General features: G+C 55.7%; 10 protein-coding genes across 10 annotated transcripts; 5 read left to right on the top strand and 5 right to left on the bottom strand.

The window, feature by feature from the left end:
- Positions 1–1,693: 1,693 nt before the first annotated feature.
- Positions 1,694–1,912, bottom strand: PG997_015352 (uncharacterized protein; the record flags this gene model as incomplete). The annotated part of the gene is made up of 1 exon (XM_066819666.1): positions 1,694–1,912. The coding sequence occupies one exon, from the start codon at positions 1,910–1,912 to the stop codon at positions 1,694–1,696; it is 219 nt and encodes a 72-aa protein (XP_066660551.1).
- A 2,807-nt stretch (positions 1,913–4,719) lies between these two features.
- Positions 4,720–5,434, top strand: PG997_015353 (uncharacterized protein; the record flags this gene model as incomplete). Its single annotated transcript, XM_066819667.1, has 2 exons — positions 4,720–5,235; positions 5,351–5,434. 2 exons carry the CDS (start codon positions 4,720–4,722, stop codon positions 5,432–5,434), a joined length of 600 nt encoding a protein of 199 aa, XP_066660552.1.
- Positions 5,435–6,856: 1,422 nt separating this feature from the next.
- PG997_015354 (uncharacterized protein) lies at positions 6,857–7,195 on the bottom strand (the record flags this gene model as incomplete). The annotated part of the gene is made up of 1 exon (XM_066819668.1): positions 6,857–7,195. One exon carries the CDS (start codon positions 7,193–7,195, stop codon positions 6,857–6,859), a length of 339 nt encoding a protein of 112 aa, XP_066660553.1.
- A 1,312-nt stretch (positions 7,196–8,507) lies between these two features.
- PG997_015355 (uncharacterized protein) lies at positions 8,508–9,229 on the top strand (the record flags this gene model as incomplete). Its single annotated transcript, XM_066819669.1, has 2 exons — positions 8,508–8,717; positions 8,759–9,229. 2 exons carry the CDS (start codon positions 8,508–8,510, stop codon positions 9,227–9,229), a joined length of 681 nt encoding a protein of 226 aa, XP_066660554.1.
- Positions 9,230–10,544: 1,315 nt separating this feature from the next.
- On the top strand, positions 10,545–11,194 carry PG997_015356 (uncharacterized protein; the record flags this gene model as incomplete). Its single annotated transcript, XM_066819670.1, has 2 exons — positions 10,545–10,934; positions 11,012–11,194. The coding sequence occupies 2 exons, from the start codon at positions 10,545–10,547 to the stop codon at positions 11,192–11,194; spliced, it is 573 nt and encodes a 190-aa protein (XP_066660555.1).
- Positions 11,195–11,804: 610 nt separating this feature from the next.
- Positions 11,805–12,903, bottom strand: PG997_015357 (uncharacterized protein; the record flags this gene model as incomplete). Its single annotated transcript, XM_066819671.1, has 3 exons — positions 11,805–11,859; positions 11,990–12,324; positions 12,775–12,903. The coding sequence occupies 3 exons, from the start codon at positions 12,901–12,903 to the stop codon at positions 11,805–11,807; spliced, it is 519 nt and encodes a 172-aa protein (XP_066660556.1).
- A 138-nt stretch (positions 12,904–13,041) lies between these two features.
- On the top strand, positions 13,042–13,733 carry PG997_015358 (uncharacterized protein; the record flags this gene model as incomplete). Its single annotated transcript, XM_066819672.1, has 2 exons — positions 13,042–13,126; positions 13,354–13,733. 2 exons carry the CDS (start codon positions 13,042–13,044, stop codon positions 13,731–13,733), a joined length of 465 nt encoding a protein of 154 aa, XP_066660557.1.
- A 521-nt stretch (positions 13,734–14,254) lies between these two features.
- On the bottom strand, positions 14,255–15,868 carry PG997_015359 (60S ribosomal protein uL30; the record flags this gene model as incomplete). Its single annotated transcript, XM_066819673.1, has 3 exons — positions 15,817–15,868; positions 15,079–15,190; positions 14,255–14,881 (listed from the first exon to the last, which is right to left on the bottom strand). Exons 1-3 carry the CDS (start codon positions 15,834–15,836, stop codon positions 14,255–14,257), a joined length of 759 nt encoding a protein of 252 aa, XP_066660558.1. The 5' UTR covers positions 15,837–15,868.
- Positions 15,869–16,392: 524 nt separating this feature from the next.
- PG997_015360 (40S ribosomal uS11 domain-containing protein) lies at positions 16,393–17,230 on the top strand (the record flags this gene model as incomplete). Its single annotated transcript, XM_066819674.1, has 3 exons — positions 16,393–16,459; positions 16,643–16,715; positions 16,795–17,230. 3 exons carry the CDS (start codon positions 16,393–16,395, stop codon positions 17,228–17,230), a joined length of 576 nt encoding a protein of 191 aa, XP_066660559.1.
- Positions 17,231–17,919: 689 nt separating this feature from the next.
- On the bottom strand, positions 17,920–21,670 carry PG997_015361 (DNA repair protein rhp26; the record flags this gene model as incomplete). Its single annotated transcript, XM_066819675.1, is given in 4 exon segments — positions 17,920–18,288; positions 18,327–20,254; positions 20,309–20,902; positions 20,917–21,670. 4 exon segments carry the CDS (start codon positions 21,668–21,670, stop codon positions 17,920–17,922), a joined length of 3,645 nt encoding a protein of 1,214 aa, XP_066660560.1.
- Positions 21,671–22,111: the final 441 nt, after the last annotated feature.

The raw sequence follows: 22,111 nt of genomic DNA on the forward strand, positions 1-22,111 counted from the left end.
GAGGCTGGATGGATCTTTGCGCTGGGCGGGCTGGGCTGGTGCTGGCTGGTGCTGGCTGGCAATAAAGATGGGCTGGCAGCGTGTGAAGCGATTGGCGATGGCTGGAGCTCGAGCTGGAGCTGGAGAGGGTGGAACGGACGGACGGGGGAGGGACTGGGAGGGCACTGAAGGGCCAATGCCATTCACGGCCGGCGGCTGGGTTTGTTTACCAGCAGGCCAATCAAGCCGAGGCTGGCCAGCGCTGCTGGTCGCATCCCAACCCTGCAACACCCACTCGCCCACCTTGGCCACCCTAAAATCGGCCGGTCCCCAGCAACCAACCTCTGGAGAGGCAACACGAGAGAAGAAAGAAACCGGGGCTGCAGGGCGGTGAAAGAGGGACGAACACTCACAGATAGCTGATGGGCGGCTCTATCTACCGACAGCCTCTCCACTTGGGCTGAGGTTTGGATCGGGATGGAGTCTGTGTGCCCTGGTTTCCCTATCGCTCGGGAAAATTTGAGATTAGAGACAGATCAGATGACGGCGAGCTGGACGATGGTCGACGGAGAGTTGAATTTGTGCGCGTCTTCGTCCATTATCTTTCGGCATGTGTTGCATTAATGGATGGATGGATGAATGGATGCGAGAAGAAGATGGACCGAACCGTACTCCAGGCAGGTAGCAGCACAGGAAAAACACATCATCAACCAACTCACAGGCGACCAGACTCTAGAAAAGCAGACGTACAGTAGTGTCATGTCGGCCATGTAGGTACCCAAACCCGACCCGACGCGCTTCTTCGCTTTTGGGAGCTGGGCCCCATCAAATCTGCAGTTGCGACCAAGGTCCCAAGGCCGGACGGGGATCAGAGGTTTAGCTCGATTCCGCCATCACGTAGCCCGGCCTGATCTGGACGCGGTCTGGGCTTTCTTTGGCAATCGCGAAATTGGGGGTTCTCTCTTGCTGGGGTGGGAATCCTCCAGTCCCATGCACACACGGAAAACCTGTCAGCAAGTGGACATTGCGGCGGTGCTTCCTTGTGGCTTTCGCTCGTTGGTGGCTTGCTCCTCGCAATCTGACCTGCATCATTGGAAGCACAAAAGACAGAAAGAAGAAACACCTGCAAAAAATGAGAGGCGAAGATCCTGGAAGATGCAGTAGTACCTTGTCGCCTTAGGTATCAATGGTACCTAACTGCAGAATTTGCAGCAGATTGGGCTCTGGGCTCTGGGCTCTGGGCTCTTGAAGAAAGACAGAAAAGACCGAACCTCGAGAATTCTCGAAGCAATGGATGCAAATGGGTGGGGGTTTACTCCGTCCAGTTGATAGGTGACTCGATTAAGCTGCTGGGATGGATCTAGAGCCTTCAACCTTAATTCAGACAGGAAGCGACGCCCTACGTGACGTGACGTGACGTGACCAAATCAAACCAAACCACTGTCACTGACAGCTGGAGCTGGAGCTTTGGCACATGTACCTACTTCCTAGCAATTGCGCAATTGATCAATGCCGCTGTCAACCAGGAAACAAACATCAATTGAACCCTCGTCTCTCCCCAGGTTTCAATTCAACCTTATGTCGAGGGCCGGCACCGGTCGGCTGCCTTTTTCCCAAGGCGGCACATCCATCCAATACGGGCTGGTGTGAAGCAAGGCATCGCCAATTGATTGCTCATCGTCGTCATTCATTAACCCCGACGTTCCGCTGTCGATCAAAATCGCATCCATCCACTTGCAGCCGGCCCGATTCTCATCTGGGTGTTGTGCATCACGCTTTCGAGGCTTGGGCAGACCGAGTACAAGCCATCGCCCGTCATGGCCTCCGCTACCCAACGAGATGGGGGCGAAGCTTCCGGCACTTCTTCTCCAGCATCGCCCAGGCCCGCTATCGCCAAGCTGGCCCGCTCTGCGCCCTCCCCGTTCTGGTCCATCATCGCCCTCAAAGCAGCATCTTCAGCCCGACCTGCACTCATACCACCATGACCCGACTCTATGAACCCAACTTCGTTTGCAGCATGTGTCATCGGCCCGGTCAATAGGGATGGCTTTACCGTTGCACTCAAGACAGAGAGTTCATGCTCGAGGACCAGATGGAAAAGGGCCTTCCTGTAAGTCATCATCACCAACAACATCATCCATTCTCTCCTTATTCCTTTGCCTGTCCTGCTTACTCACGAGGCACCAACATATAGGTAAGCTTCGATCTTCTGGGCGCTTCCTTCGCGGACAGGAAACCAGTCCCGAGTCCTCGCGGCCCGGCCTTGAGGTCGGACCCGCTTAGCTTCCTTACAGAGATCACTGTGGAGGATCTGAAATCCTACACTCCACAGCAAATCAAGACCATACTGGAGCAGAGAGAGAATGTGAGTATTAGTCTGCCCCCCAGGCCGTAGCTGCCATGTGGCTAACCGGGCTCAGCTGCATGAGGTTCTGGAACGACAGCGCCGACTGAGCACCACACGCTCGTATTATTACCCCTCCTCGGGTTCTAGACGGAGTGGGGTCCCTTCTCAGTGCTTTGGGTTTCCTAACTACGAAAAACATTGCAATCGTGAGAAGCCTTGGGTGGCTTGCGAGGCCCAAGAGTGCCAGTTCAAGTGTTGCCATGCCTGCCGCCCGAGTAGTGAGCAGCGTGCCTGTCTGAGCCTCGATGGCATTGTCAAGGGAGACATCCCCCTACGGCCATCGCTGGCTTCGGCTTCCATCTTCAAGGGTCGAGGCCGCTTGTGGATGCTGGCCTACTCCAGAACATCGGCTACCGTGCTGTTCCTTGGGTACGTGTTCAACTGTTCCACATTCACACCATGCACATGCACATGCTAATCATAAACCTCAGCCCAATGCTTTGGCCCAAACAGAAGATTCTACGTCCTCCATGTGGAGCAGTTTCATGGACATGATTGACAACGACGATGATTTCCATACAGCCCTGCCGGAAGCAGTCAGCATGCCGACCACGCCGAAACTTGATGCAGCAAGCACTTCGGAGTTCACTTCAGACCGTCCTGACCATCCGACACATGACGTAGACTCGGTAGCGCATAGCGATGACTGGACTGCACCAAGGACCCTTCCCGACTTGGATAACCTGGATCTGGATGCACACGGCATCGAGGACTCGACCGATGAACCTTTGGTCGCTTCCAGCATGCCACGTTGGCCTTCAGCCCCTAACGGAGATGTGTTCTTGCAGGAGAAGTCATCTTTGCGAAAAATTCCATCTATGATGATGGAAGCAGAGTTGGAAGAAGGCTGCTTCCACGAGGATCCTTTGGAGGTCGTTGATGGCATCGCTGTTACGGAGGAAAGTGTCGGCTTGGGAGTTGCAGATGTTACCACTCAGGTTTGATCGATGGGTGGGTTGCTTGGGATGTTTTTGGTGGGCAGTTAAGAGCAGCCGAGCGGTAGATGACTTTTCCCCTTTGCTAACAACTTGTATAACAGATAGGTGCAGGTGCTCGCCTTTGGAACCCCCTATAGCTTGGCGAAGGGAGCAGCTCTCGGGGGCATGGTCAGGTCGGTAGTATTCTCAGTCTAGATTGTAAATGATAAATTCTATGTGTCCAGAGCACTTGCTGACGCTCAAGATACCTCTAGATCTGTGTTCATCCAGACCAGCCCAAGCTCGGGTCATTGTGTAGCAGTGGACGATGTCAGCCCCATGATGAGATAAATTATGAATTTTCCGTCCATACCTTTTCAGCCTTCAACGGGGCGTGTCGTCGTCTATGGGCTCTCCAATGGGGCAGTGGGAGTCACGATCGACATCACACTCAGCCCGAGAAGTTGAGATAACGTGGCTTCATGTTGGAGAATAAAAGCATGGATACGATCTGTATGGAGATAGATCGGCCCCATTGACGATTTCATTGCCGTAAGGGGCAATATCGTAGGTCGAACCAATTCCGCAGCGACAAAACCAATTGGGCGAGCAGGCGATCCGGGGGGCCGTCCTCGGACATATAATTTCTCCGTCGAAGACAAAACACTGCGCTTACCTAACCACTCAACGTCACACCTACCCCTTTGAGACAACGGAACCTCGAAGGTATGTTCATATTCGTGCTCTGCAGAAGTTAGTTGCATCGTCTATTTTGTCTATGGCAGTTTTCGCGTGAAGTTGAAACGTGCCTTTTGCTTTAGCCGCAATGCCCCCCTTCCCTCCCCTGGCTGGATCGGCACTCCCGCAGCAGGATGCCCCCCGATCCCTATTTTCCCGGCGATATTGGCCGTGACGTATCCACTCTACGCAACAAGCATCTCTTGGCAGCCGTTGTAGATTAAGTGTTATGTGACCGAATTGGACGAATGGATGGGGATAGAGCCAGGTCCTTGGTATATACCGGATGGCCTCTTGCACCATCCCAATATACGGAATGCCACGCACATGCGGGAATCCGTGCGGATGCAGGATGCGGGAATGTGCGGACAACAAGAGAAAAGGCGCAGTGATGGGAAAGAAGAAGGAGGGTATGGGATATCCAGGGGGTGATGCTGCTGCTGCTACTACTAGAGGGTGTCACCTGTCATATAAAGAGTCAGTGCTGTGGCGAGTCAGTGGGAGATGTTTCCTACACCGCCAGCACAACGACTACTAAGGGACCATCCATATATATATACCAAGTCACCACCGTCTGAAGTTTGGACCTGTCAGCCAGTCACTGCATCAATCACACACCCAAGAAAAAAGGCCAAGAGGAAAGAAATCTTAACCCTAAACTAAATCACGCCACCCAAGATGCTGTCCCGCGCCCTCCCCCTCGCCACCTTCGCCGGCACGGCCCTGGGCCACGGCTACATCTCCTCGCCCGCCGCGCGCCAGGGCGGCGACGCATCGGTCGCGGCCTGCGGCCGGTCCGTCGTCGACACGATCCGGGCGGACAACACGTCGCACGTCGAGGGCCTGCCCGAGCTGGCGGCCGAGGCCGGGTCCGGCTACCACGCCGACGCGTGCAACCTGTGGCTGTGCAAGGGGCTGCAGTTCGCGGACAACGTGGCCAACGTGCAGTCGTATAAGCCGGGCGAGTCGGTTAATATCAAGATCAAGCTCACCATCCCGCACACGGGGAATGCGAATGTGTCGGTCGTGGATACCAAGACCAACACGATCATTGGCAGCCCGCTCGTTAGTTGGGAGAAGGGGTATGCGGATGAGCGCGACTTTTATGCGAAGAAGACGCCCAAGGACCAGGTGGATTTCAATGTTACGATTCCGGAGGACTTGGGGGATAAGTGCGCTACGGCCGGTGCTTGTGTAAGTTGGCTTCCGATCAATCAATCAGCAGTCAATCATGTGGCGCTATCATTTCTCTCCAACACAGAAGTGTCTCATTATCTGTTACCTATGCTGACCGAGAATTGAAATATAGGTGCTGCAGTGGTGGTGGTACGGCACTGGTGCCCGCCAGTCCTACGAGACATGCGTCGACTTCACCGTGGCTGCGAGCTCATAATGTGTCGTCCGTCTGGAACTTGACGGTAAACTCAATATGGGAGGAGAAAGAGCTTCATATCCAGTGAGAGGGTCTACGTTCGTTCTGGGGAACTCGTGGGTTGGGCTGCTGAGACCTGAGATGGTGGTGGCGGGGATAGCCAAGTGATGATGGATAGTGGTCGTTTTCTTTGGCCATTCAGGGGCAACTGCGAAAGCCCCCTATTCTGATTCTTGGGATTCCCATGGTTCTGCTTTCGCGTCACTATAGATAAATGCCTACTTAGCTTTCGTCGCAGGCAGTTTGCGGTGTCGTCCCTATTCGTTGTTCATGATACCACACCATCCTGGGACAGCTGGACAAGCTGGTCCGGTCCAACACACATAGCAACATTTTTACTCGTTGACGTATTACTCCTAGCCCCTTCCAGCGCCAGGTACTCAAGTATCTATCTGTCTATCAGGTCGCCCCTCCCGCATCATACTCGGCATATATCAAAACCCTGGCAATTACCAATGCGCGGCGGGGGGGTCCCACGGATTCGGCCACGGATTCCCCCATGGGTTCCCCCACTGGTGCGCCCACGGGTCTACATTCCACCACGCCCACTGATTCGCCCAGGGGTCATTCACATACTCCCAGTCCGAAGAGCTGCCACTGCTGTTGGTATAGCTGCTGGTGCTGCTGCTGTCACTGCCGCTGCTCTGACTACGGGATCTAGATGTTGCAAGTCGTCGTCCCTGGCCGCTGGCGCCCCTGCTTCTGCTCCTGCTCCTCCTTCTGCTCCCTGGCTCTCCCGTGCTGCCATGGTAGTACGACGACGACCTATGCCTAGACCTGGACCTATGCCTAGACCTTGACCTAGGCCTGGACGAGCGGCTCCGGGGATGCCGAGTGGGTGTCGTCGTGCTGGTGTGTGCGCGAGAGTTACCGCTTCCTGAACCATGACGAGCTGTTGCGGGTTGGGAGTTGGATGCCTGTTGGGTTGGTGTTACGGTGCTGGCGGCGAGCGACGCCCCGACCGGTTGGTTTTTTGGGCCAGACTAGAAGGGAGGCAAGGAAAGTTAGCCGGATGCGACATTCCCTTTCATGGAGCTTGGACAAGGGGAAAGGAGGGCCACCGCCCGTATTCCAATGGGCAGGCGACAGTCAGTGTATATATGGCTGAAGCGCATCTCCTGATGGGCGCTTGGTGGCAGGGATCGGATCCCTTCAAGACCCCATGGTACGAAAGTCGCCGGCCCCAAGAACGAGGCTCTCCCGCCCTCTCAGTTCAGTGAGCAATCGACACTTACATGCGGTCCCTGTCAACGAAAGTGGCAAAACGTTAGCACCGTGGGTTTACTTCAACCGGTTCCTTGAACTTCCTTTTTCTCGTCATGCAAGAGGCCCTCGCGTTCGGTTATGGAACACACGCTCCGACGAAACCTACCAGTATAATGCCTACAAGAAGCACAAACCCGATGCTCGCACCGCCCCCTCAAGCCCCGCGCAAGTGCCCTCCGTGTTGGGCCGGCTCCAGCACTTACAGCAGAGCCAGCTGCGCTGCACGGCCTCGAAGCGGCAGCCCGAAACCTTGCACTTGTAGGTCCGGTCGCGCGTCCCGTTTCCGCTGGGGTCTTCGTCGATGACGTCCCGGCACGGCCGCATGGAGCCCGGCGTCGCGCCGAACCGGGACCCGAGGGGTGTGATGGTGCGGCCGTTGGGGACCGCGTGGGGGCAGTAGTCGTAGCCGACGTCCTTGTGGCCGCAGAGGAGGCGGACGGCGAAGCGGTTGCACATTATTTTCCAGGAAGTTTTCTCAGTAGTCGGGAAATTTCAAGAGTAAGTAAATTAGATGGTTCAGATATCGAGATCGGGTCTTGCGAAATATCGGGGGCCAGCTTAACCGCCCGCATTTTAAATATACGGAGAGAAAGAAGGCCAGTGATGAGCCAGTCGCCAATGTCAAGCTGCCCATGGAGGGAGGTTACTGCGATCTATACTGGCTGATGCAATCTTACTCGCTCCTCCTAGGGGACATAGAGCTTGATTGATGTAGACCCCCTGATTAGGAGTTATCAGTGAATCAGCAAGGCCAAGTATGCAACTCATTCTGAGTGGCCAAACCTGTCGGTTCAATCTGTCTCGTTAGATGAAGTGATTTGGGAACAGGAATACATCAACCGAACTCGGGCTTTCTAAGGCGTCTCTACATTCCAACCTGCACATGCGCATTGCCCCGTAAGAGCCTCAGTTCCTTGAGAAGGCATCAAGCCTTCAGTACCACTGCAATGGAGCTGGATTTGGAATTGGGAGACTGGTCAACATGACCAGACCGTCGTCACCTGGACACGGTAACGGCAAGACTTCGGTCTGCATATGAGCTAACCAGCAGACTGCGGCTCATGTCAGTAGCGGTATCCATCATCGTGACAAATACCGAGAGGTAGTGTCAATTAAAGGGGTGAATTTATATATCAGTATTCACTCAGCACGAGCCTCATTGTCTGTTGTCATGATAGCCGGTGGTGGCTATGTCTTTTTAGCGACACACTAGGGCGCCAGCTAAGGGGCTCAATACGATGCGTCACACACGCCAAGACTACCACTTACATGCAACCTGCGGTTGAGGGACTGGTTGAGTGGGTAGGTAACACAGTTCCGACCACTCGCAGCAGCTATTTGACCAAACTTCCCCATCGGGGATGCACAGAACAGTACCGCATGCGGACGCATCATGTGATTATCAGCACTTGCACTGCCGAATCCATCCATCGCTTGATGGATAGCCTAAGCTCTAGAAGGGTGGGCGATCCCGAGTGTAGCGGCGGCTCATGGCGGCTCGGGCTCAACCCCGCGCCTTTGACCATCTCATCCCCCCAAATGCGGTCTGCGCCTTACTCGGGAGAGTTTAGGTATTTAAGTGAGCTCCCAAGTTCGACGACATCATGACTGGTGTCCCCGTTATCTACAGCCATCGCCACGATTGAGGCAATAAGTAGCCAGTGAGGAAATCAGGAACAGGAACCGTGTATCGCATGCGACCTTGTCGTGAAGAAGAAGAAACCTACCCGTAGCTACTAGGCTGCGGAGACCGAACTCCTACTCCGCCATGTCCGGCCAACCCGGGCCCCTCGGCGGCGACGATGATGAACTGCTCCACCCGCCCGCCTACTACGACGCCGAAGGCCGCAGCATCATGGGCAACAACAACGCGCACGAGGAGGACGACCTTTTACCACCCGTGATCCTCATCATGTGCGGCCGCTTCGTGCATCCCGAGTCGGCGCGCGCCAGCCCGCTGTACGAGCTCTCGCAGGACGTCGACCGGCTCTCGGGCGCCTACTGACCCACACGCTCGAGCGCCTCGAGCACGGCGTCGCCATCACCGCGCGCAACGTGCCGCGCATCACGCGGAGGCGGCGCAGGGTCTACAACCTCAAGCACGTCTCGCCCGCGCTCTCGCCTAATTTTCCGTTCCAGGCCGAGGCGCTGAGTCGACAGTCCATGGGGAACCTCGGGCTTTGTCGGCGGTCGGGCGCGGCGGGGCTGCATGTGCCGTATTTTCAGACGGGGGAGGGGACTAGTCGCGTCGTTCTGCTGAAGGAGCGGAGTGATGGCGGTGCGGGGTTACCGAAGGGGTACAATGCCTTTCGGCACGCCGAGATGGAGGCCGGGCAGGTGTTCGAGTTCCAGCAGCGGCGGCGGCAGAAGAAGAAGAAGCTGGGCGGCAACAGTATCGGTGGCGGGCATGGGTTCTATGAATGGGCCATGGCGGACGGGGGCGGCTTGCGATCGAAGACGACGCGGACGGGCAGCACAAGCTCGTGGTGACGAGCGCGGTGACGAGGCAGACCATGGATGCGCTGGTGGCCTGCTGGTGTCTCCGGCTGGTGAGTTCAAACCAACTAACACTTGCATCGGTCCTTGGTTGAGCTGACTTTGTATGCCTGGCTGGTTGAACAGTGGCGCAACAACTATGATACGGAACCCAGCTTGCATGGCTGGAATCGGTTTACGAACAAAGTGCGCGACGTGCGGCAAAAGCTGGCATTGGCACCGACGCCTAGTTATTTCTAGCAGTGATTCCAACAGAGTGAAATTCTCTGTCGGTCTGTCGGTCGGCCGCGCGCCAGGGAGGAGCGCAGTTAATGTTGAATCGCACGCAGTCCGCCTGCGCAGTCCGACAAACATAAGAACGGCCCGTGTGGGCAACCAACTCGGCTATTCTGCCGAGATCAACAGATCGGCCAGCGCAAGATTGCGCAATGGAGATTGTTGCATACTGATGGCAGCATTTACCTCCAACTGCACGCCAGTTCTCAGAGGTCTGGTGGTTCTTCAATATTGAAGAAGCCGCCAAGTGTCAGCCAGAGCTGTTCTGGACATAGCAGCGGGCGGGCTGCGGCGAAGGAAGGAAGCCGGCCGGGATTGGCCAGCCAGTGAAGGATTGCTTGGGTGCGGCCCTAATACTCCATAAACTGCCCTTTCGGGAAGAGGATGACAGGTGACAAACGGCGTTAAACGTTTGATGCTTTCCCTGCTTCCACTCCAATTGCAGAAATCTCGGCTGCCTGGGCGGTGGATAAGCAAGGGGTTTGATGTGACTCGAATAACCCATGCAATCTGTAGAAAGGGTATAGGATAAGGAAGGATCAACGGCATGGGGAGGCTGGTTTGGTTTCTTTTCTTGCAGGTCGGTTACCAAGTGCAGTGCTTGCCTGCTTACTCTGGTGTAAGTCCAAACGGTTCTTTCCCTCCTGCTCCGCCTCCTTCTCCAAGCCTTCCCCCAACAAACACCTGCAGGCAGCAACGGCCAAGAAAGTGAGGCTATCACGGCACAGCATCCGGCTTTTTAGTCATAAGCAATCAGAGACATCGTCTAATTGAATTAAACATGCGCAAATAATCAACTCTCGCGTCATACCTCCTCACTTCATGTTCTTGTGAGACCTGTGTGCCCTTGTCCAATTGCCGAGAGTGACACATATATCACCTCAACAGCAAACAGCACTACGTACAATCAGACCATCTTGGCAAAACTACAGCCTGACTTTTCGAAGTTCTCTTCTACCAAGTAAAAGACACCTTGCCGCCAACCCAACCACAACTGCTATTCGTCCTTACCACCACCACCCAGCCAGCCACGATGTCAAGCTTCCCCCAAGAGCTGCCACCCCGCCCGGGCGCCAACACCGCCGGCGGTAATGGTGCCGGCGGCAGCTGGAAGGACCGCAACTGCCCCAACATGCGGACCTGCTGGGCCTTCAGCTGGCAGGCCTACAGCCTCGGCACCGCCGACAAGGCCCAGCTGTGCCGCCGCGTCTGCATGTGGGCCATTCTGCTCGTGCGCACCGCCATGTCCATCCTGAGCATCGTCCGCGACGCCCTCGCCGCCCACTTCGTCTCGGTCATCATCTATTCGATTCTGGCCGTCCTGGGCTTCTTCTTCATCGCTTGGTGTCTGGCCATGATCGGCGAGGTCCGGGGGCGGCGTCGGGTTATGGGGGGTCATGGTGGTAAGTACATACATCATCTCGTGATGATCCCACCTGTCATTTCATTGCGTGTAATGTAATACACGTATGTGATGACTGAATGGCTGACTGGAAGCAGGGTCGCTGGCACTTTGACGTCTTCCTCGCCGTCTTCGGCATCATCCACGTGGCCGTCCTGCTGGCCGCCATCTTCGCGGGCTCGCGAGTCGGCCTCGGCGTCGCGTGGCTGATCATGTGGGTCGCCATCTTCGCCGTGGCCTGGGTCGCCACCTGGCCTCCCGAGCAAGACAGTCAGGTTTAGTTGGAAGGGTTGGAAGCATCGGGGAGGAGTACAGCAGAGCAAGAGCAAGAAGACAGCGACAGCAGCAGTAGCAGTAGCCAGGTCTGGTTGACAGGGATGCGAGCGAGGAGTCCCCGTGTGGAGAAAGGACCGGAGTCGTTGGAGAGTTGGGAACGGCGGATCGATCTGCCCGTGTACGATGATATCGATCCGGATGGCGATTCGGACTTTGCCGGCCATCATGCGCAGAAGCGGCAGCGGCTCCGTCTGCGGCCTCGGCTGGAGCATCCGTGCAGTTTTGGCCTACGCGATGGTTGTCGGGCGACGGGCTCTGTGTCTATGTGTCTCCCTTGCTTCTATCTCGAGTGCATGGATAAGGGTTATTTATGACGTTACGGAGTTGTCTGGGTGGGCTATATTCATCACCGACAACGAGAAAGAGTCAGGGAAATTAGGCATCGTTTTAAGTAGGAGAGACATTCTCACGAAGCTCGTCCAAATACCCAGTTCACCAGTAAAACGCAAGGAGAGCTCAAGCCAATGAAAAAGACATCGCAATACAGTAGTGTGCTTTTTCTCATAGCTCAGACAATCTGCATTGTGACATGTCCCGGGTATCATACGCGCGCGCTCAGTAGTCTTCCAGCTTGTAGACTTCGTACGCCGGCTCCTCATACGGGTGAGCTCTGCAATGCCATCAAATAAGTCAGATATCGTTCATCACATCATAACTACACTTGATTGGTGGCAACAGCCCACAGCAGAAACCAGCAGAACGATAGAGCAGTTAGCAAATCATAAGCATAATCAACTTACTCCTTCAACGCCGCAACCGCCTTCCTAACCGTCTCCTCGCCCACGCACAGCGTCTCGACCCGCGCCTCCTCGACCTCCTCCAGTTCACCTACGGTCCCGATATGCGGGTTCGCTGCGTCGCCCGGCCGAAACTGGCCCGTCCCCAGGCTGCTCGTCCAGGCGCACTCGGTGTAGCCCCCGGGGCCCGGGTACCGCCCCGCGCCCGCCGCGAAGATGGCGCGCTTGCAGGCCGCGGCCGCGGAGGGAGGGGGTGAAGAAGATGAGCTTGAAGCGGTTGGTGGCGGCGGCGGCGGAGGATGAGATGACGGAGGCCATGGTGGTGTGTAGTGCCGTTTCTGTACTTGTTGTTCAGGCAAGGATCAGATTCACATCCGCACTGGGGTTTGGGTGGTTCCTTTCGCAATAGCGAGAGAGAGAGAGAGAGAGTACAATATCTCTGAAACAACGAATAGGAACTGAACCAATAACCGGAGATAGAAGAACTCGCTTACTCAAGATCGAATGCTTGTATTTGACTTCTTGAGGACATGGTGCTGTTGGGTGTAAGTGAGCAGCGAGCGGGTTAATTCGGGGTCTGCCGGTTTACCCCGCCTTCCCCAACCGCCATAATAAAAAGTTGATGACATATGCAGGCCCGGCCAGTCGCCGTCCACTCCGATCCATAATGGGAATTTCTGCTCGACATTACCGACAATACCCTAGGCAAACATTTCTCCCTCGAGACACTGATTGATTCGGTTTCGCGAGTCAACTCTCCCCCTTTTACTCACCACCCCCTTTCTTACATACAAGATGCGCTCCCGGTGCACGAACCCAGCGTCCGCTGCGAAGCTGTTCGTCCAGCTCTCCCGGTCCTGCGCGCAGCAGCGTGCGCCCTCGACGTCCTCCTCCCGGCCTCGGCGCGGTGTTTCCATGTCACCGCGAGATCGTCGTATGCGCCGATTAACTCCCGCACCCCGGCATCATTCTCCCCTTCCTTGCCGAGGAGAACAACAACATGCGCCGCCTCGACCTCGACAGCGAGGAGCTTCGGCTCGACTAGCGCCCGGCAAATGACGCAGGCCATCTACAACCCGCAAAAAGACGACGACGGCAACGAGATGCTGATGGAGATCACGCCTCGCGCCGCCAACGTACGTTGTTCTCTCTCTCCCTTTCCCCTTTCCTCTCTCCTTTCCCTCTTCCAGAATAAGCAGGGCCTCGGCTAATCTTGAACGACCGACGATGAATAGCGCCTCTCGCAAATCATGGAAAAGGACAAGAACCCCTACCTCGCCCTGCGCATCCAAGTCGAGTCCGGCGGCTGCCACGGCTTCCAATACCTCATGTCCCTCACGACCCTCCCATCCTCCCTTTCCAACAAGTCCGGCGACACCTCCGCGACGCCCCCTCGCAAGAAGCGACCGCCGAAGCCGGGGAGAACTCGACAACGACCGACACGGCGGCCTCGGAGCCCGGCGTGGGCGAGGAAGACACCGTCTTCGCCTTTGTCAAGGAGGGAGAAGGCAGTCTCCCGCCGGCGAACACCACAGAGGAGGTGGATGCGACGCTCGCGGCCGGGCCCAAGATCGTGCTGGATGCGCCGAGTTTGGAACTGCTCAAGGGCAGCAAGGTCGACTACACCATGGAGCTGATCGGCAGCCAGTTCAAGATCGTGGACAACCCCTGGCCTCGAGCAGCTGCGGGTGCGGAACCAGCTTCGATATCAAGATTTGAAGGGTTGGTTGTTGATATGTACTACTAGACCGAGAAGGCATCAAATAATAGAAGTAGAATGAAGCAACTTGCGAAAGCTCGCCTGCACTCTATTCATGTGGGAAGCCCGTGGTGGGTAGCCACGGGAATGTAGGAATAGCATGTTTTGAGTCAACAACTGTACAGCACTAGGATGAAGAGATACTGCACTATCCAAAGACATGAACAAGAGTTGACCTTCAGGGCAACGTACTTGACACTGAATGCACTTGGTATGTGGGTGTGAGATGGGCAAGGTGACTATGAGCCAAGGGAGGCGACTACGATACATACGACTACAACATGGGATACAGACTTCACATATCAGAGGCTGGCTTCATGGAATGATGGGGTGGTCATCAAAATGTCAATTCATGGGTACTAAAGCTACCGCAGCTTTTTTCAACGCCGATCAGCCATGCAACGAAACAAGTGCCGTTAGAATCCCTATAAACCTTGCCGATTTCGTCCCAACCCCAAATTCATGAAAAAAAAAGCAGAACCGCGCAAACCCATCATCGTGAAACTTTTTTAGTTCATTTGGCGGATGAGGGCGTTGATCTTGTCCTCACGGTTGCCCAGGTCACCACCCTCAATGAAGTGCTTGAACTTGCGGACGTGGAAGCCGCCGTTGGGGTTGGACAGCTTGAAGGGCCACAGGAAGTTGCAGGCCTGCTTGAAGTTGGGGCCGACGGTGTAGATCTCGTGGACGAGATCCTCCATACAGACGATGCCGTACTGGCCGAGGGACTCCTCGATGATGGCGTTGTCGGTCAGGGCAACACGCTGCTTGTCGACCTTTCCGTAACCACGCTTGTAGATGAGCTCCTTGATGCTCTTCAGGTTGGGGTAGCCGTAGGCGACCCAGGGCTCGACGATCTTGATCATCTCCTGGGTGGCCTTGGTGAGCTTGACGAAGACACCGTTGTTGATCTGGAGCAGACGGAGCAGCTGGAGGATCTTGCGGGGCTTGGGGGCAATCTTGTTGATACCCTTGATGCGGATCACGAAGACCAGCTTGTCCTCAGCAGGGACCTGGAAGGCACCGTCCTGCTTGGCAACACGGGCCAGGCGGACCTTCTCGCGCTCGGCATCGCGGTACTCCTTGACGTACTTCTCAGCACGCTTGAAGATGACACCACGCTTCTCCTTGTTGATCTGGATTCAGAAATGTCAGCAAATCTGGTTGTCAAACATACTGAATAGGTGAAAAGTGATTTCATCCTCAATAAATCAGACCCGAAAGATGGTATTTTGCAACAGCATCGACCTTAGGTCTAGTCGGCAAGTGGTTTGTTGTGCATCACATTGAGGACCACCAGAATGGTGGAATGGAGAAAAAGTTTGAAGCTTACCTTCTTGCGCTGCTCGATCTCGGCAGTGCGCTCAGCGCGAGCCTTCTCCTGGGACTTGCGCTTCTTGAGAAGAGTCTCAGGCACGTTGATCTGGTCCTTGGTAGGGACGGTGCTGTTGTGATATTCGAGTTAGTACGTAGTCCACAAAGTGCAATGTACTGAGAACGCTTTCGCGAATTCAGAGTACAGAGGGGAGCGCCGGTTGGAGAACTGCCGATCGACGTCGACATTCTCAGCGGTGGCTAACTCGATGATGATGAATTTAATCGGTGAGATCTTGTCCCAAGGGAAACCGAGCGAGGGCAATGCCAAGCTGAACCCAAGGGACGACACTCATCCGACAACACCTCAGGACAATGAAGCCCGAGAGATTGTGCACGCTTAATGCTCTAGTCATGCGACAGACATTTTCAGTACTGTACAAGGCTGGGCATGTACAGGCGGCAGATGGATTTAAGAGAGAAGACGCTAGTAAAAGCCTTCTTCATCTCCAACACCCCGAGAGACATCTCTACTGCCGCCAAGTCACCTCGGTGGTGGCCTGACAAACAGAGGGAGAAACTCGAGAGGGATCAAGCCCGACGTGCTACTGCCGATTGAATGGGGTCCATCAAAATGATGGCTCTACCAAAAGGCAAGCAGGGGACCGGCTGAGAGGACCACGGACAATCTCGCAAGTAATCCAGAACCAGGCATTTGGAAACAGGAGAGAAAGAGAGGCATCAGGGATGGGCGTACGTTGACTTGGTGCCGGCCATTGTGACGGTGTTGGATTGAGGCTGGGAGACTCGTAGTTGTCGGTTAGTAAGTTGTCGGAGTTGGAGAGCGGAAGTCAAGAGGAAATCGAAAAGATCGAGGCAATGGAAACTTTTTCCTCACGACGGAAAATTGGCGAGTGGGTGGAGGGTGGAGACGGAGCGAGAGAGGAATTGTGTGGACGCTGGGCAGTCTGGACGGGCACTTTTTCCCAGTAGTGCGGCCAATGGGAGAGCTGCAGAGAGGGCAGTTGGGGTTGGTGGGGTTGAATTTGCAGTGCTCTCCAGCGATAAGGGCTTTTACTGCCGCCTGCCACCGCCAGAATCTGAGATCCAACCCTAATTTGTGCCGCGACCCAATTCGAACTTGTGGAAGTGCACTTTACGCCAGAAAGTGCAGGAAAAAGTACTAGCAAAGCACAAGCGCCAAGGCCCTGCCCCCCCAGTCTGTGTGTGTCGGTGATATTTCTCGATTTGCGGTCAAGTCTCTTCTTTTCCTTCGTCCGTCCATCCATCAACCACACCACCCGAAGATTTCAGAGAAGTCAACTCAGTCAACATGCCTCCCAAGAAAGCCCCCGCTGCCCCTAAGGAGAACATCTCCCTGGGCCCCCAGGTCCGTGAGGGTAAGTTGATCCAAATTCAATTTCCCCCAAGTTCTTGGCCGTCGCGCCATGATGGGATTTTCTCGTCAAAATCTGGAGATGATCCAGAGGAGGGGAGAAATGACTTCATGGCGATGGAAGGACAAGAAATCAATGAATGCCCATACAGAAAGAATTGGCCGCTAACATGACTCTGTTCCACAGGTGAGCTCGTCTTCGGCGTTGCTCGTATCTTCGCCTCGTTCAACGATACCTTCGTTCACGTCACCGATCTCAGGTTCGTCCACCACTCTGCCCCGCGGTTGATACACAATCAGACACAAACCAGGAACACACAACTAACATCATGACAACAGTGGCCGTGAGACCATCTGCCGTGTTACCGGTGGCATGAAGGTCAAGGCTGACCGTGACGAGTCCTCCCCCTACGCCGCCATGTTGGCCGCCCAGGATGTCGCCATCCGCTGCAAGGAGCTCGGCATCAACGCCCTGCACATCAAGATCCGCGCCACCGGTGGTAACGGCACCAAGACCCCCGGCCCCGGTGCCCAGTCCGCCCTGCGCGCCCTCGCCCGTTCCGGCATGCGCATCGGCCGCATCGAGGACGTCACCCCCCACCCCCTCCGACAGCACCCGCAGAAAGGGTGGTCGCCGTGGTCGTCGTCTCTGAGCGCCATACTCTCGTATATCTTCACTGGTTACGGAGTGTGTGTTTTCGCTCTCTTCTTTCATCCTCTCTTCACGGTTGCCAAGCTGCTGGATGGGTTTTTTACGACAGTTTACGACTATTAGGGACTTGAGATGAGGGACGAACAGACAAACCAACTAAACAACAAAAACGGGGTTTTGAACGACTATAAACGTCAAAGCGAGGTTTTGCATCATCTGACTGCTCCTTCTCTGGGGCTTCTTCTGTGTGCGGTGGCATCAATACGTGGAGAACGGCGGTTTGCGCTGCCTGGTCTCCGTAGCACTTAGACTACTACCAATCAAGATAATGAAGCTGGCTTGACAAATAAGCCATTTCGTTGTCAACATGATGCTTCTCCTCGCACACTCTACACTGCTTGACAAGAACTTGGCATGGATCCTGACCGCAAAATCGTGCAACCTTGGCAACCCAGTTTCGCAAGTGATGGTGATGACGATGACGTGTTAATGCTTTATTCTCTCTATGCTTATCTAGAGTAATGACTTCGCGAGTCTCGAGGGTAATGAATCGCAGTGTATGTGTAAGAGGCATGAAACTGTACCGCCAGTATGGTAGAAACGCCTCCCAATGCAATGGTATCTTCGCTTGCTCTGCCTCTGCCTTGCCGCCCCTGATTAATAACTTACATACTTCCCACATAAATATAAATCTAAGCAATCGTCTGTACCCAACAATCCACCATCAGAAATCAAGAAGGTTCTTGCTTGGTCTGATTCGTAAGTCACTGGTCTTCTTCTGGTCTCCTCCTGCTGCTGCTGCTGCTGCTTCTTCATTCCCGCAGAGTCCAGATCCCCCGCATAGTACTCCCCGTCTTATCCATCTTCGCGACCCGGTTCAGCACCTCCTTGAACACCTCGACCCGCCGCGACGTGCGGCAGCGCGCGTCAAAGTGGTCCTTGATGGCCTTGGTCGGCACGCGGCCGCCGTGCGCGCGGATGAAGGCGATGAGGTCCCGCGCGAACTGCTCGGCCAAGGAGTCGGTAGTTTCGGGACCGGAGGCGGCGGCGGCGGGCGTGGACCGGCCAGAGGATGAGGCGGGTGTATTGTTCAGACCCTGACGGTTCGCGAGGTTCGCTAGGATGGCGCCGGAGCTGGGACCGCTGCCGCCTCTTCCGCCTCGGCCGCTGCGTCCGCCTCGCTGGCTGGTTGAAGAAGAAGAGGGAAGAGGGGGATGACGTGATGGCCACTCAGCGTCGGAGCAGCCGGAGGGGCAGAAGCACCAAACTCGCCAGTGCTGGTGACGGTACCGGCCGGTGTCCGTCGAGCCTCCTCGTGCGCTCTGCGCAGCGATGCCGTAGCCGCGGCGGCGACGCGGTCGACTTCGCGCTTGTGCAGGCTGTCCCGCGCCGACTGGCCGCCCTTGGCGTTGCCCATGATCTCGTCGTGCTGGTGGGCGGAGTGCACACCCGCGCGGGCGAAGATGCCTTGCATGATGCGGTCATCCTCATTGGGCGGCGGTTCCGTTGCCGGGTCGGTCTGGTAGTCCTCGAGCTTGGCGACGCCATTAATGTCAAGCAGGTCTTGCGGATCATCGGTATTAGCGGTGTTAGTAGCAGTAGGTGCTTGGCTTGTTGCGCCGCCTGATTGTTCCGTGTTGGACTCTTTGTTCTCCAGCTGAACCTTGGAATCTTTGAACAACCTCCCCGTCTCCGTTTCATCCTCGGCATCTCCCAAAGTAAACAAGTCATGCAAGTTGTGCAGGTCCAGCGCCGTACGCTGCTTGGGATCCTTGAGCACCTTGTTGCTCAGGAACTGCTTGAAGATCTGTCGGTGGTAGATCTTCTCCTCGATGGTGCCACGCAGCATGAGCCGGTAGATGGTGACGTCCTTTTTCTGGCCCAGGCGCCATGCCCGCTCGCGCGCCTGCACATCCGTCGACGGGTTCCAGTCCGGGTCGAAGATGACAACACGGTTCGCGCCTGTCAGGTTGACGCCCAGCCCGCCGACTTTCGTCGTCAGAAGAAAAACGTCGAGCTCCGGGTCATTGTTGAACTCGTCCACGAGGGCCTGTCGGTTCTTGACCAGCGTCCCGCCATCCATCCGGAGGTAGCGGAAGTTGCCCAGGTCCTGGATGAACTTCTCCAAGATGTCCAGCATCAGCACACCCTGGCTGAACAGGAGTGTTTTGTGGCCCTGTCTCTTCCACAACTGCAGCGCTCCCTTGAGAACTGCCATTTTGCCAGACTTGTGTACGGAGCCCCAGTCGTGGGAGACTCTGGACTTCAACTTGGGATCGACCAAATCAGGATGATTGCAGATCTTGCGGAGTATATCGATTCCGGCTAACGGCTGGAGCTTCTTGCTCATTATAGCATTGATCTCTCCAGAGTCAAGGAATCTCTGATACGCCTCTCGCTGTTCTTTCGTCAAGTCGCAGAACAAAACTAACTCAGTCTTCTTGGGAAGATCTGCAGCCACATCGGCCTTCATCCTTTGCAGTAAGTATGGGCTGATGGTGTCTTTCAGGATGCCGGCACATCTTTCTGCAGTCATGACTTCCAGGTTGGACGCATTCGCATACCCACCCATCCTGATAGGCAACTCGATATTCCGGCGGAAGTCGGCCAGATTGCCCAGGCGCATCGGGAAAACGAAATCGAACAGGGACCACAGCTCAGTCAGGTTGTTCTGCATCGGTGTTCCCGAGAGAATGACTCGATTCGACGTCCGCAGTTCCTTGCAGTAGATGGTGATAGCCGCGTGCGGGTTACGGATCTTGTGTCCCTCGTCCAACACCGCATATCCCCATTCGACGGGAATGAGAATGTCGCCGTACGTCTGGAGCCCGGCATATGTGGTAACGAGTACGTGACCCTGGTTGACGACGCGATCTACTATGTTGCACGCGGCCTTGCTGGATCGTTTTACTTTGCTACGTTCTTGCCAAGAAAGCTCCTCATCCTCAAGTTCGTCTTCGTTCCGGACGTTGAGCAGTCCACTGCCGGAGGCGTGCAGGATCGAGACTCGTAGCGACGGCCACCAGCGATGGAATTCGTTCACCCACTGCCTCAGAAGCGTGGCCGGGGCAACGACAATAACGGGCCTTTCGAGTTGCCCGCTGTGGTGCAGGGCAGCGATAAAGGAAACCATCTGAATTGTTTTGCCTAGGACAGTCATTAGCGTTCATCAAGTGGGTACACCAAAAGGGGCAAACATACCAAGGCCCATCTCGTCTCCCAAGATGCCTCCAGTCCCTCGGGCATAAAGCTCAGAGAGCCATTGAATTCCAGTTTTCTGGTAGTCATATAGAGCCTGGTGGATATCGCCAGGCAGTGCCAAGTCGTTATCAAGCACCAAATCGGGCACTCTGGGGTGAGGTTTCAACCATTCAGCCTTGTCGCCGTCTTTTTCTTCTTCATCCCCATCCTCAGTTCCTGGGTCGACTCCCTGCACCTGCCGGACTCTACGCCGCTCCCGACGCCTTGCCTCAATCCATTGCTCCAGCCGTGCCTGGTAAGATTCCTCGTTACCATCGTCGATTTGACTCAGGTCCACCTTCTCGTCACCTCCCTTGGATGACTTGGATTTCTTCTGGGGTACCTTGCGGGGCCGCTCGGTCATATCAAAATCGTCTGAATCTTCATCTTCAGCGGCATCGTCGATGAAGTCGTCCTCGGGCGCAGCAGCAGCCGGACGAGCGCGGCGAGGAGAGGGTTCGTCTGATGAGTCCCTAGTACCAGCCAACTTGCGCTTCTTGCGCGGGCGCAAAGAGAACTCGGATTCGACTGCCCTCGAAGGTAGGCGCGCTGGCGCTGGCTCCGGGGACCCTCCGGCTCTTCGGAAACACTGGAGATTCCAGGCGCCGGGAGGTACTTGTGCGACCGTGGTCCGAGGCTATTTTGCTGGTTCTTCTGCTCCTCTTCCTCCGCCGCCGCTTCCTCTTCAGCCTCGACCAAAACATTGGCCAACTCTCCATCGACCAGCTCCGTGCGTCGGTTCGCAACCTTTGCGAGCGGGGTGATCTTGCCCGTCCGGATCAGGAAGGCCTGCTGGCTTTCGCCGGGCAGCTTCCTCTTGGTGCTCTGCGACTCGGGGTTCGCATCCTTGTTCTGGTGTCGCTCTTGGATACGGGCGGTGCAGTCGGCGATGTCGCCCTGGCAAATCTGTATTTCTTGGTCGAGTCTCGCAATCTCCTCGCGGATCTTGGCTTTGACGTCGGGCTTGCCGATCGTCTTGGCGAGCTTGTCCTGTTGCGACTTCTTCTGGGCCTCGAGTTTGCGGATGCTGGCCTGGGCGCGCTCGATGCGCTTCTCGTCGCCCTTGTCGTCGCGGGCAATCAGGGCCAGATTGCCCTGGTGGGAAATCTCGCGCTCGAGGTCGTCTTGGTCGCGGACATTGGAAGTAAGTGTCTTCAGGATCGCAGCTTCGTCAAATGCGTCGGTATCGGCCCCAGAACCTCCGTCTCCCGGAGGGGATGCCGAGGTTGCCATGTTTTCTGTGGTGGTGGTCGCTTCGTCCAGTTGAGTAGCTTCCTCGTTGTTCGTATTGTCGTGCTCAGGGCGGCTTCCGCTTGCCTCCATGTCGGACGTCATGACCAGCCTGGCTGCCTGCGAACAAGTTCAGCGGAGTCCAGTATGGGGAGGCCGGGAAGTGCTCGTGGCGACAGGAAGTAACGGAGAAAGCACAGGCAGGTCGAAGCGTCGCCGGCAAAACTTGGAGTTGTTTTGGGGGCTGGTGTTATTCACTCCATAGCTACGTACCTAAAAATCTTGCGTTCACAGAAATCTTTGTGAGGCAAGGTGAATACTGAAAGGCATCGCACGTATTGCACCGGACCCAGGCAGGCGGGAAGCTGCCTAGTTCTTTGTTGCGACAGAGCGTATTGAATGACGCAGAAGACCCAATTGCGGACTTGACTGCCGATCTAATTCCCATTTCTGAATCCACTCTCGCCGCTTGTGCCTGCTGCTGCCTGCCCAACTGCCCTATCGATAACCTTAATTGCTCCTTCTCGGCGTTAG

The sequence above is a fragment of the Apiospora hydei genome (assembly GCF_038363865.1).
Source record: "Apiospora hydei strain CBS 114990 chromosome Unknown utg000011l_segment0_segment0, whole genome shotgun sequence".
Lineage (NCBI taxonomy): Eukaryota > Fungi > Ascomycota > Sordariomycetes > Amphisphaeriales > Apiosporaceae > Apiospora > Apiospora hydei.